This window comes from Urocampus carinirostris, chromosome 12 (assembly GCF_059441175.1).
Source record: "Urocampus carinirostris isolate Australia breed hairy pipefish chromosome 12, RoL_Ucar_1.0, whole genome shotgun sequence".
NCBI lineage: Eukaryota > Metazoa > Chordata > Actinopteri > Syngnathiformes > Syngnathidae > Urocampus > Urocampus carinirostris.
Window position 1 is genome coordinate 9,419,835 of NC_142360.1, and position 12,306 is coordinate 9,432,140.

At 41.0% G+C, this 12,306-nt stretch overlaps 1 protein-coding gene across 2 annotated transcripts in view; it reads right to left on the bottom strand.

Annotated features, from left to right (window-relative positions):
- Positions 1 to 1,530: 1,530 nt before the first annotated feature.
- rgl1 (ral guanine nucleotide dissociation stimulator-like 1) overlaps positions 1,531 to 12,306 on the bottom strand; it is a 49,889-nt gene continuing 39,113 nt past the window's right edge. For both annotated transcript variants that reach the window (XM_088348956.1, XM_088348957.1), the window contains exons 8-18: positions 12,158 to 12,261; positions 11,991 to 12,075; positions 9,619 to 9,708; positions 9,421 to 9,507; positions 9,026 to 9,058; positions 8,824 to 8,945; positions 6,991 to 7,080; positions 5,545 to 5,725; positions 5,222 to 5,467; positions 3,157 to 3,271; positions 1,531 to 3,079 (exon numbers count right to left, since the gene is read on the bottom strand). In XM_088348956.1, the coding sequence (XP_088205082.1) occupies positions 2,880 to 3,079; positions 3,157 to 3,271; positions 5,222 to 5,467; positions 5,545 to 5,725; positions 6,991 to 7,080; positions 8,824 to 8,945; positions 9,026 to 9,058; positions 9,421 to 9,507; positions 9,619 to 9,708; positions 11,991 to 12,075; positions 12,158 to 12,261 (1,353 nt within the window). In that variant the 3' untranslated portion in view covers positions 1,531 to 2,879. The remainder of the gene's footprint in view (positions 3,080 to 3,156; positions 3,272 to 5,221; positions 5,468 to 5,544; positions 5,726 to 6,990; positions 7,081 to 8,823; positions 8,946 to 9,025; positions 9,059 to 9,420; positions 9,508 to 9,618; positions 9,709 to 11,990; positions 12,076 to 12,157; positions 12,262 to 12,306) is intronic.

The following is a 12,306-nucleotide window of genomic DNA, read 5'->3' on the forward strand; positions in this document are numbered from 1 at the left end:
TTATGATATCTCATGTATTTTTCTTATTTACTGTAAATCAATAATATATGCAGGCCTTTTTTACCACTAAGGCGCTTTGTTACCTTTAAGTGCATAGACCTATTTGGCTATGCATTTCTTAATTATATCATTAATATGTTACAATTCCGTTATGACCTTGTTGCAATTTGAGGTAGGGTTTAAATAAGCTAATATAGGTCAGAAATGAATTTTCCTTGAAAATCACAATGAAGCATCATTGATAAGCTATTTTTACAAGTCAAGGCTACTCAGTTAATCCAAGGTCCTACCTGGTGCCCGTGGGCACTACTTTGGAGAACCCCAGTGTCAAATGTGGGTCTTGGGTTAGGGTTAGAATGTCAAACGAGGATTCCAACCTAGAGTTTGATTTCAAACTAGGGTTTTTATTACAGGTTTTTAAAACGGGTTTAGGGTTCCAACGATTATAATTAGGATTATTGTGTCAAATTAGGATTTTGAACTAAGATTGGGATTTTAATGAACAAGCTGTGAAAAATCGGTAGAGGGCTGTAAAATCCGACAAGGTTTATTCCAATTTTTTCGTAGCACCAAAGCGCTTAATCCAGTTCCTTGTTGTAGGAACACATGTGAGGAAATGGTGACAGATGGAGGATTAGCTGCAATAAACACAAACAGAAGCAGGCTGGTGTACTCTGCCATCCTTTAAGGATTGAAAAATTCTACTTCTATTGTTATGCAAATATCCAGCCTATAATAGTGTTTTTGTTCAGTAATACCGTAAATACATCGATTAAATAGCCATTGGTCTAAATCATCTGAATCAGGGGTCAACGTAGGGTACTTCAAGTAGGCTACCAGTTTAAATATGCATTTCTAAGATAACTCATGTTATTATCATGTTATTACCTGGCTGTAATTGTTTGAAGTTGTAGAAGTGTTAATTTCTTACTTCCTAGAAAAATCACAATGACCCAACACAGGTGAGCTACGTTCAGAATGGGGGTGCGGCGTACACAAGTGTTCTTGGTGCAAAAAAAGGAAATTAATGCATTTCTCGAAGGGGTTTATTCAAGCACAAATACTTCAAAATTAATCGGTTGTAGACTAATAAATGAGACTCGAGTCAAGGTTGTAGGAAAGGTCACCCAGCATCTAAAGTGTAAAGAAGAGGTTAACCGTTTCATCTGAAACAAAAGCGGAATAAGAAAGCTTGATGCGGTTGAGAAAATGGTCGGAATGCTTTTTTCGGCCTTAGGACCACTTGAAGCGCATCTCCCAAAAGTAAGTTACATTTTACTGAATCTTTTTAGAGCATATTTTATGAACCGTTTCGTTTATCTTTTAGTACAAAATACAGGTTACCTATATAAACCTTAAACATACATTCCCTAAAAAAATATATAGCATTGAAGCAACTTACGAACAAATTCAACTTACAAACATTTGTCTGAAACCTATTCCGTTCGTAAGTAGGGCAGCGTCTGTATGGTCTGCTGAACTCTTTTATTCACCACTGTTGCTCTCAACGAAGCAATGAAGAAAACAAAATATATTGATAATGAAGAATTTATTGTTTCGGGTTAAGGAAAGGGGATCTTTGGCAATGAACACTTTTGATTTTTCATCAGATCTCAAAACGTTGCAAGGCCACCTCGCGTACGTCCAACACTTTTAGCTGACGATTTGATTCTCTAACACGTCAAAACACATTTTCTTTGCTAATTTTACATGAAAATATAAGGTTTGTTCTAGTACTTTTCTATTGTTATCTCCCACCCCCAAACACATAGAAAATACAGCCGCTTTTTAACTTTATTTTTTATTAATATGATTTTCTTGGTTCATCCATCACAGTAAGACGAGTGCTGCTGTGGAGGTTTAGCAAAATTCACATCACATTCAATCTCCCCCACCCCGTAGTACAAAACGGAAAAAAGCAACACTAACATGTTGATGCGTGTTCGCATCCATGTTGGGCCAAGTGGCAAGTGCAACAGAAGAAGGGCACTGCGGGCGGACCAATCAGAATTCACATTCGTCATGCGGTCCGCTATATTGCTCCAACTCATTCTTTTACTCTCACACAAAGAGTATCGTAAGTCCCCGGTTCGTCCGTAAGAATAATACTAAGGTGAATAATCTTATTAGTAACAATGATGCTGCAAAGAGAATACTGTCGTTGGCGTTCGAAAGTTTTTTTCAATGTGCAAATCCATTGCAATAAGACAAAGAGGCCACTGGAGGTCGCTGTTTCCTCCTATAGTCCTTGGACAGTCATTTTATAAATAAATGTAGAATACCTACAGATATATGCCAGGTAAATTACGGAATACCCAAATATTTGGCGTAAATACAATGCATTCGTTGATTTATTTCGGGTATTTTGTCATTAATGATTTATTTTTTGTCAGGTATTCCATTAGACGAGATGACAAAATACATTAAAAAATACCTGAAAATATACATGAAAAACGATCTGTTTTCCGGTGTTTTCTCGTACTACTTCGCGTATTTTGTCGTGAATTTTATCACAACAAAATGTCATTCGAATTAGGAGACAACCCAGTTGCCTGAGCTTTTCACCTATTGGACGAGGAGCGATGCCCTTGTGGTGAGAAAATATCCATTAAAATAAATACAGAAATAAATGAAAACATTGCATTCATAAATGTCGGTATTACGTGATTTATTGATGCGTTAATCTATTTCCATGGCATATATTTGTAGGTATTTATCTATACATCTATTTCTACTCGTGACAGGATTGTTCCTCCATAGGACAGGCGTCATAAGTCACAGCAACAAGTCAGCCGTTTTAGTTGAAATCAAGCGAAACCGTCGCTTACTATTCTCGGTATATTTCGAAAAGTTTTCGGAGCTCGGTCCATTTTGCCGAGTCACAGGGTGACTTTGCTGAGTCGGAGCGACAGGCTGGAGCGGTGATGGTGCGTTCGGGGTAGCGTGGAGCTGCAACGCGCGCGCATTTGGACCGGGGCGCCGCCTCTCGCCGCCGAGCCGCGGGCGCGAAGCAGGAAGTCGAAATTCGCCGACGTGTTCATGGCGTAAAACGCGTTGGCGTTGTCGGGGATGATCAGTTCTGCCGGAGGAGAGACACCAACAGTGAGGGTCAAAGTCGCCTTCGGCTTCTCGAGCGTTAAGGAGGTTCGGGACTACCTCGGTCCTCGGAGATGACTTGAACCAACTCGTAACCGTCCTCCGGTTCTTGCTCCAGGTTGTGTTTGGCCATTGCTCTGGAAATCACCGCCCTGGTCTTGTCTTGACTCGTCAACTAACGGGGAAATAAATCGTTGGTTACATTTGTGTCCCCTCTACGTACCAACTTCTCTAGCTACGAGAAAATCAGTGTTATACAATTTTACAAACGCGACCACTAGAGGGCCGAGTGATGGAGACCGCTCGCTACCAGGCATCAGTTCCAGCAGTTTACCGCTATTGAAACCTGATCCCGCACGCTTGTGTTGTGTTTTTATTTTTACTGCATTGTATTCTTATCTGTGGCATTCAAAGTTACAGTTATTTGATCAAAAACAGTCTCTCGTGCTCCCTAACTCCTGCTATTCTCCCCCCTCAATCTTCCACTACCACGCATATACCTCTCTGTGCATCCTCCATGGTAAGTGCTCATAATAGCCTCGCATTTTATTTGATTAATATTATATTTGTTCGTGACTGTATTCTTGTGTTCAATTATTATTTGAATGTGTTTTTAGTGACCAGGAAGATATATTTTATAGTTATTCAGGGTTAAAATGGATAATTTTGGGAGGTTTGGAACGGATTAATTTTTCATTCATTTTTTGTGAAGAAAAAAATTGTTCAGTACGAGAAGTTGTAGATACAGTAAAAAAGTATTTGAACTCCCTGCTATTTTGCTATTCCTCCCACTTAGAAATCATGGAGGGGTCTGAAATTTTCATCGTAGGGGCATATCCACTGTGAGAGAGATAAACTAAAAAGAGAATCCAGAAATAACAATGAATGATTTTTTAACAATTTATATGTGTGATACAGCTGCAAATAAGTATTTGAACACCTGTATATCCTTTACTATTCTGACCCTGAAAGACCTGTTAGTCCGCCCATTACAAGTCCACCTGCACTAAATGTATCATACTAAATCAGATGCACCTGTTTACCTCCACAACAGGAGTTGGTCAATGACCTGAAAAGTGCTGGGACCACCGTTTCCTTGGTTACTGTAGGTAATTACCAAGACGTCATGGTTTGAAATCATGCATGGCACGAAAGGTTCCCCTGTTTAAACCAGCACATGTCAAAATTTGCATATGACCATTTAGATGATACAGAGGAGTCATGGGAGAAAGTTTTGTGGTCAGATGACACTAAAAAAGAACTTTTTGGTCATAATTCCACTAGGCATGTTTGGAGGAAGAAGAATGAAGAGTACAATCCGAAGAACACCATCCCTACTGTGAAGCATGGGGGTGGTGGCACCATACTTTGGGGGTATTTTTCTGCACATGGGACTGAATGAGTGCACGGCATTAAAGAGAGGATAGCTGGGGACGTGTATTGTGAGATTTTGGGGAACAACCTCCTGCCCTCAGTCAGAGCATTGAAGAAGGGTCATGGGTTAGGGTTAGACCAGTGTTTTTCAACCTTTTTTGAGCCAGGGCACGTTTTTTTTTTACATTGGAAACATTTTGCAGCACACTGCTAAGCAAAACGTTTGTAAAATGACACTGAACAGTATGTTTAATTATAATATAATTTATAATACCCCCAGTTTTTTACATCATAGACATTTGTCAATGACATAATATTTGCAGAAAAAGATTCATAAATGTTTTATAAAATTTTAACTTTTAAAAAGGTACATTGGAGAATTTCTCACGGAACACCTGACGATCTCTCACGGCACACTAGTGTGTCGCGGCACAGTGGTTGAAAATCACTTGGTTAGATAACAACCTAAAGCACACAGCCAGGAAAACCAAGGAGTGGCTCCGTAAGAAGCATATCAAGGTTTTAGCATGGCCTAGCCAGTCTCCAGACCTGAACTCAATCGAAAATCTTTGGAGGGAGCTCAAACTCCGTATTTCTCAGCGACAGCACAGAAACTTGACTGATTTAGAGAAAATCTGTGTGGAGGAGTTGGCCAAAATCCCTCACAATAAACGATGGTTCACTTATGTATGATTAAACATCTGAAAAATTGTAAAGATCCTTTTATAGTAGTAATAACGTGGCAGTTTACCAGTATGCTCTTGTAGAGGTTTCCGTTGCCGTGCTCCAGGCTGACTCGGATGATGCAGGCATCTTGGGCCTGCGTGTTGTACGCCGGCGTTAGGCAGGGGGACGATGGCGAGAGTGGCGTGAGGGAAACCGAGCGCCGGTGGGTGCACGGGTGTCCCGGAAGCGGGGGGGAAACGGGTGTCACGCTGGTGGTGGACGAACTCGTGTCCATGGAATGGAGCGAAGTGCAAGATGAAGACTCGGATAGCTGCAGACGCGCAAATACAACCCTTTATAATGTAGATCGACAATAAATCCAATCTCAATCTTGATCCCGGCACCCACCTTATTCTGGGTGTCCGCACCGTGGGTGGGAGTGAGCCCCTCACTGTCAGAAGGGCTACCGGAATCACTGGATGACACGCTGACGGAATCCATGCTCTCTCCCGAGCTGCCGGTAGGTGGCGAACGTGGCATCTCTCGCACCGGAGAGCTGCACGTGCTGCTGTCTCCACCCAGGAACAGCCTGAAAACAAAGTGGTTTAATTTCGATTGGAATCAAACACCACATTTAAAATGGAAGTGATGAGTTTATAAACAGTAGACATTCAAAACAAGGAGAGAAGAGGTCAATGGATATTGAACTTGCAGGGAGAGGAAGAGCGTACCCAGATTTCAGATAAGCTATTTCAACCTGTTCTAAAAACCCTCTACTGAGTCCTTTCTTTTAATTAAATCTCCTATGTTACAAAAGCTATCCACCCTAAAGGCTGTGGATATAAAAGAACAGCAAGAGGATTGGAGGATATTGACAATAATGTAAACCAGGGGTGTCAAACTCATTTTAGCTAGGGGCTCACATGTTAGGAAAACTATTCTCCTGGGAGCCAAACTAGTAAATAAATGGCACAAAAAGTTTGCCTTAGTGGGAGGGTTGGGGGTCTTTTTGTAGGCTCACAATTCAATTATGATTCAGGGATGTATAATTGCATTATAAAACAATTATTGAGGTATCTTTATCTCAATATTTCTTTTTATTTACTCAGATTTAATCTCTTGCTGTCTTTACCAACTGTTCATTGTAAAAAATTAAAAAAAAAATTCATTTAACTTTCACTAGTTTTTCGGGGACACTCATACAGACAGGAAACTGACGAAAATAGCATACACTTATGGTAATGTTTTTTTATGAAAATGTTTACCTGAATATGGGACCTTTTCTGTTTGATTTGTTATCTTCTATAGAAAGGAGCTACAGCATAAACGTTTGCTAAGAGACTCAGGTGGAAATTTTTTCATTTTTCGTATTGCCCTAAACAACCCAGCCATGCCTTTTAAGTGAAATAATATCTGAATGGGTCCCCTCAATGCTAGTCAGCAAATACAGCTACACTGGGTGCTTCGCGAGTAGCGCCTGGCTTTGGCGACATTCACTGGACTTATCTAAAACAGCCAGTCACTGTGGCTTATTTGTCTCTTGTGCTTCTCTCACCATTGTCTCGCCCGCCACATAAAGTGATTTGGCACATGTGAAGTAACAAACTAGCATCCAATGCAATCTCCTTTGCAGATGTCCACTATTAAAAACAGAATAAACTTATCCAGGAAATAGACGGCTATAGCCGTTGATGACAGCGAATGTGTGGTTTGATTTTTGTAGTTCATCATCAAATTCTACCCAAAAACTCACTGTACGGTACTCGGCAGTGGATAGTGTCACATACTACTCTAATGAAGACGACTCTAATGACCTAATAGTTTTCTTTGCTAAACATTTTAAAAGGTACTCACAGGCTGAGCCTCTTCACCATACTTTTCCTGGGTTTGGGTGATGTAGGGCTGCTGTCTCCGAGGCCTTCTATTTCACACGAGAGGGCGTAGCTGCGACGGGAGCATGAGAAATCGTTACCGTTGTAAAGGGACTTCAATAGAACGACGATGCATCAGTGGGGAGTGTGGAAGCGCCATTGAAAGAATACTGCATTGTGCCAGTGGACAATAGAAGCAGTGAGCGATGACCTCACGCAACACTTTCATTGTTGTCTAACAGATGACGACAAAAGCACTCAGCGGAGCGAAGGGCGCCAGCAAAGTATAAACGGCGAAAAAAAGGGAAAACAAGATTCGGGGTGCTTCAGTTTTTGGTTTTCTTAGAACAGGGAACATGAGCCGTCAACACTAAAGATGTTTTAAGAACAATGCCACTGTGATTCGGGGATCCTTAGGACAAAAACCGAAGCCCTGACAATACCATTTGTTGATCTGAGAGTGAAAAAATAATTTAAATGCCTTTTAGTGTGGCAGTTTCCTCCATCGGAAGATACAGTTGAGTGTCATCTGCGTAGCAATGGAAACTGATTTACTTGTGAATATTATCACCTAATGGAAGCAAGTAAATGCTGAAAAGAAGTGGGCCAGGTACTGAACCCTGTGGAACACCATGTGTAACAATAAAGGGCTCAGATGAGGGGTAGTAAAGTTAAAAAAAAAAAAAAGTAAAACATAAATTAATAAAGAATATAAATTATAATCTCTCCAGGCAGCACGGCTGCGCAGTGGTTAGCGCGTCCGCGGCACAGTTCTGAGGTCATGAGATTGAACCTTCCTGTGTGGAGTTTGCATGTTCTCCCCGTGCTTGCGTGGGTTTCCTCCAGGCACGCGTCCAATTTGTCCCTAGGTGTGAATGAGCGAATCATTGTATGTCTCTGTGTGCCCTGAGACTGGCTGGCAACCAGTTCAGGGTGTCCCCTGCCCACTGCCCAAAGATAGCTGGGATGGGCTCTAGCACCCTCCGACCCTACTGAGGATAATCGGTGCAGATAATGGATGGATGGATGTTGTTGTAGGTACCGTTTGCATTAAATTTTGTGATTACGTAGCATCTAAGTGAATTTAGTTTAGCATTTTGATGGATTCTTTTGTTACGTTGAAACTAACTTTTGGGGGAAAAAAATACAATCTGTGGTTTGATTCAACATTCTACAGTATAATATTACATTACACTAGGTCGAGAAAATGATCAATAGACAATAAATCTACTGTATTTTCCGTACTATAAATTGCTCCATATTGCATGTCGCAACATTCAAAAAATGCATAACTAAGAAGGAAAGAACACCCCTGAAAAAAAAAAAAAGTGACGTATTGTCCGGAAAATACAGTACAGTATTGTCAATAAGCTATATGGTGTATGTCAATTGTATCAATCCATATATAGTGTAAGTCTATGCTTTTGGCTCTCCACGTACTAGCACTTTTGAAAGCGTAAACAAGCACGGTGGCTTGTTGTATTTGGTGAAAGAAATGAATCCCTTATTTAATGTCAATTACATTTCTCCTACCTCAGCCTTTTAATTAGAAGACTTGAAACACCATGTATATATGTGCATGTATACTCACACCTAAATTATAATTAAAGTTTTCTGCAATGTTAATTGCATTGACAAAAACATTTTCACTATGGAAATCAGCAATTAAGATAATCAAGATCAAGATATATCAAATATTGATATTATATTAATATTGCCTACGAAAAACTAAATTCGGCTTTGTTTGAATGTAAATTCCCGCTCATGGTCTTTGCACAATCGAGTAAACAAGGTAACGCATTAAAAAGCTTGTTACCTTTCCTCCTCGCTGAGCTGAGTCTGGCTCTTGAACCAGCGCAAGAAGGCCTGATCCGCAGTCAGGCAGTAGCTATTACAGGCCGACTGCAGCAGCTTGATCTGAGCGATCACTTCGAATTCCTGCGCAGGTAAAACATCCGATCATTTGGCTTTCAAACGGGAGGAGTCACCATCCCCTGAACGCCGGATGTGGCGCTTACCCTTCGTCTCTTCTCGAAGTTGATGAGACCACCCTGCAAAGGACACAAAGAGCACGCTGTCAAGACCCCCCTCCATGTCGCATGCCAGCAGCCAGGCTTAGAAAAACACGTTCAGGGCCCACCACACGCACAAACTGGCTGATGGCAAATTCCTCACACACAGTCTTGGAAAAGTGTGCTCCGTTTGGTGACTGCTTAGGCAGAGGCTCGCTTTGATTGCGTTTGCAAATGTGTGTTCTCACAGGCACTGATGCCACCAAAATATGAAATTGTTACATCACTAAAATCCTCTTTCCCCGTTTGATTTTTAATGAGCATTCCCTTTATCAATTCCAGCCTCCAAAGTTGTCAACAAAAATGTGTGTCATGAAGTGTGCATGAAGAGACTCGACTACCTCCACTAGGTCAGGAAGTGCCGTGTCAAGCATTGTTAAGTCGGTCAGAAATGTCCCCAAGTAAGGTATGGTTCCTTGCATGGCTCCCTGCAGAGGGAAGAAACAAAAAACATTCTTCAAAGACATGACCTGCCATATGGCGGTCTAATATACTAAACACAACCCAGTTTTAGCCGCAACTTCCAGCCTTTGTCTTACCATTTCCTTCTGCAGCTGGAGTCTCTTGTGAGTGCGTTTTTGATGCTCCTTGGCACAACTCTCCAGACTGGCAAACTTTGAAGTACCTTCCTGTGGGATGGCCAACGGGGAGAAAGAAAATAACTTTGGTCATGGAAATTTTGGCGACTGAGGCAACAAGTTCATATTTCCTTTTCGAGTGAAAAATGGAAGCGAGTGATCACTCAGTGGTAAAAACAGAAAAAAGGTTTATGGAGACATGGAAAAAGTCCCTTGAGGCAGAATTGAAGTCACACTGTTTATATTTGACATACCATAGTTACTCGGAAGCATGACAATAAAAATGCCAAAAGCTTGCACTATAGAGATATCAGAAAATCCCCAAGACAGATTGCACATATTTGTAAAGCCTTACAGAAATCCATGTGAATATTCTTTTTAATACAGATTCAATAGAAACTTTGCAACATTTTCTCTATGCTTTTAAATGCTCTCCGGCCACCACCTACATCTTTTCAGAGGCCTAAATAAAAACAATTCCTAAGCCTATGGATGCAGGCAATTCACATTTTTGTGCGTGTGCAGAATTTTTTTAATACCAAAAGTGCCACAAAATGGTGCCAAATGAGTAATTGGTAAGAGGTAAAATCTTAAACCCGAACACTAACCTGACCCAAAATTCGGCCTGAATCATTAGTTCACGCTTCGAGCTGGGCCTTTTTTTTTTTTGTAAATCCACCGCTGCTCTCTTGTTGCTTTTTCTAAACCCACAGAGGAGAATAAGCTCTAACTTATACCCCAAACTTGCCAAGTTAGTACAATCCGTGCTGTACATACCAGCAACAGCAAGCGAGTTTTTATCGCAGCGAGGCGTCACCTAAACCTTGCTCAGTAGACGCAATCTTGTTCCTGCATAACAACCTAAACAACGTAAATAATATCCTGCCTTTGAAATCGACATTTCAATTATTGTCTGAAGCTTTAATTATTTCCTGTATGTCACTGGAATAGCGGCACGACATCTGGGTGGTTAGCGCGTAGCCCCACAGTGCAGATGTTCAAGGTTCAAGTCCAGCTACTGCAACCTCCCCATGTGGAATTTGCATGTTCTCCCCCGGGCACTCCGGTTTCCTCCCACATTCCAAAGTCATGCAGTCCAGGTTATTTGGCTGGTTCAAATTGTCCCTCGGTGTGAATGAGCGAGTGAGTTGTCGGTCTCTGTGTGCCCTGCGACCGTCTGGGAACCAGTTCAGGGTGTCCCCTCCCCACTGCTCCAGCACCCCTGCGACCCTACTGAGGATAAGCGGTGCGGACAATGGATGGATGGAATAAAGACCTTGAAACGAGGCCACAATTTGCAAACCATTGATCGGAAAGGCCAGGCAGCAGAGACAAAGCTTTTATTAAATTTATTTTTTTGCACAATTTAAAACCTTTACTTGTTCGTTCATGCTTAAAATTGATGATATTACACTGAGCTATTGCTTTTTATTTAAAAACAATTGTGTTTTTTCCTGTTCGTGTCATATGTAATTATTAAAATGCTCATTTTTACACTTTACGCAAACATTTCTCGGGAAAACTTTTGAAATGTATACATCCTGAGTCCTTACAAATAAAATATGAAATTTGGTATTTTCGGGCTGGTCCAAAATCAAGTTAATTGACACGACGGCGGCCTGACAGAAATATTAAATTTCGGGTTTGCTTCAGCAATGGAGGCTCTAAAAACAACTTTCTTCATTTTTCTTGGGGTTTGGGTTGCCCTTTGCTATCTACTTGGCCTTTTCCTACTTTCACTAGTTTCATGCTGCACTAACAAATAAAAAAAAATAAATCTGAAAGGACAAGTATGAAGTCACTTTCCAGCATTACACCCATTCCCCATTCCTCGAACTGAATACGTTCCACCCCGAGCAGGGCTCTTTGAACCCAGTTGGACATTTGAATACAGTGATCCCTCGCTGTAACACGGTTTACTTTTCACAGTGTTGCAAATTTGCATCGTGCATTGTGTTCTGCATTCTGATTGGCTGAACAGTGACTGTTATTATTTGAGACTTGAACAGTACAGTAAAAAACAAGTTTATACAGTACTTTTATCCGTTGAATAAATCCTTGAGCTTGTAAAATGAGTTGCTTTGTTCTTTGCTCTCAGTGTATAATCATGTTTTTAATTGTATAGTAATTGTAAAAAAATTAAGGTTTCATCATAACGGATTTTGCTTATCACGGGTTCTTTTTGGAACATAACCTCCAGGATGAACGAGCGATCACTTAACATGGAACTTTTGGCCCTGATTTAAACATCGCGTGCATAAAAAAGGTTCCGATTATTCAGAAAAATGATGGATCTAAAACATAAAGCTTATATGTTAAAAGAAAAAAATTACCCTCATGAGCAGTTCTCTGCTGGTCAGGTAGTTGTTGTGATCGGAAAAGATATCTGACAGCTCCTCAAAGGTCTGCATGCTGTCTCTATCGAGGGACAAGCAAGAGAACTTCAGATAAGCGAAACGTTGCTCGTTCATTTGATTTTAAAGAATAATTAGAGTCCTACTTGTGAACACAGTTCCATGCTCTCTTCAGCCTATACAAAGGGTTGGACTGCAGCGCAGACACAATGGCGCGCAGGGAGGAGAAATTTTTACGGATACGGCACTCCTGATAGGAGACAAGCAAAGTTAGCTTTTGATACTTTTGCTGGGA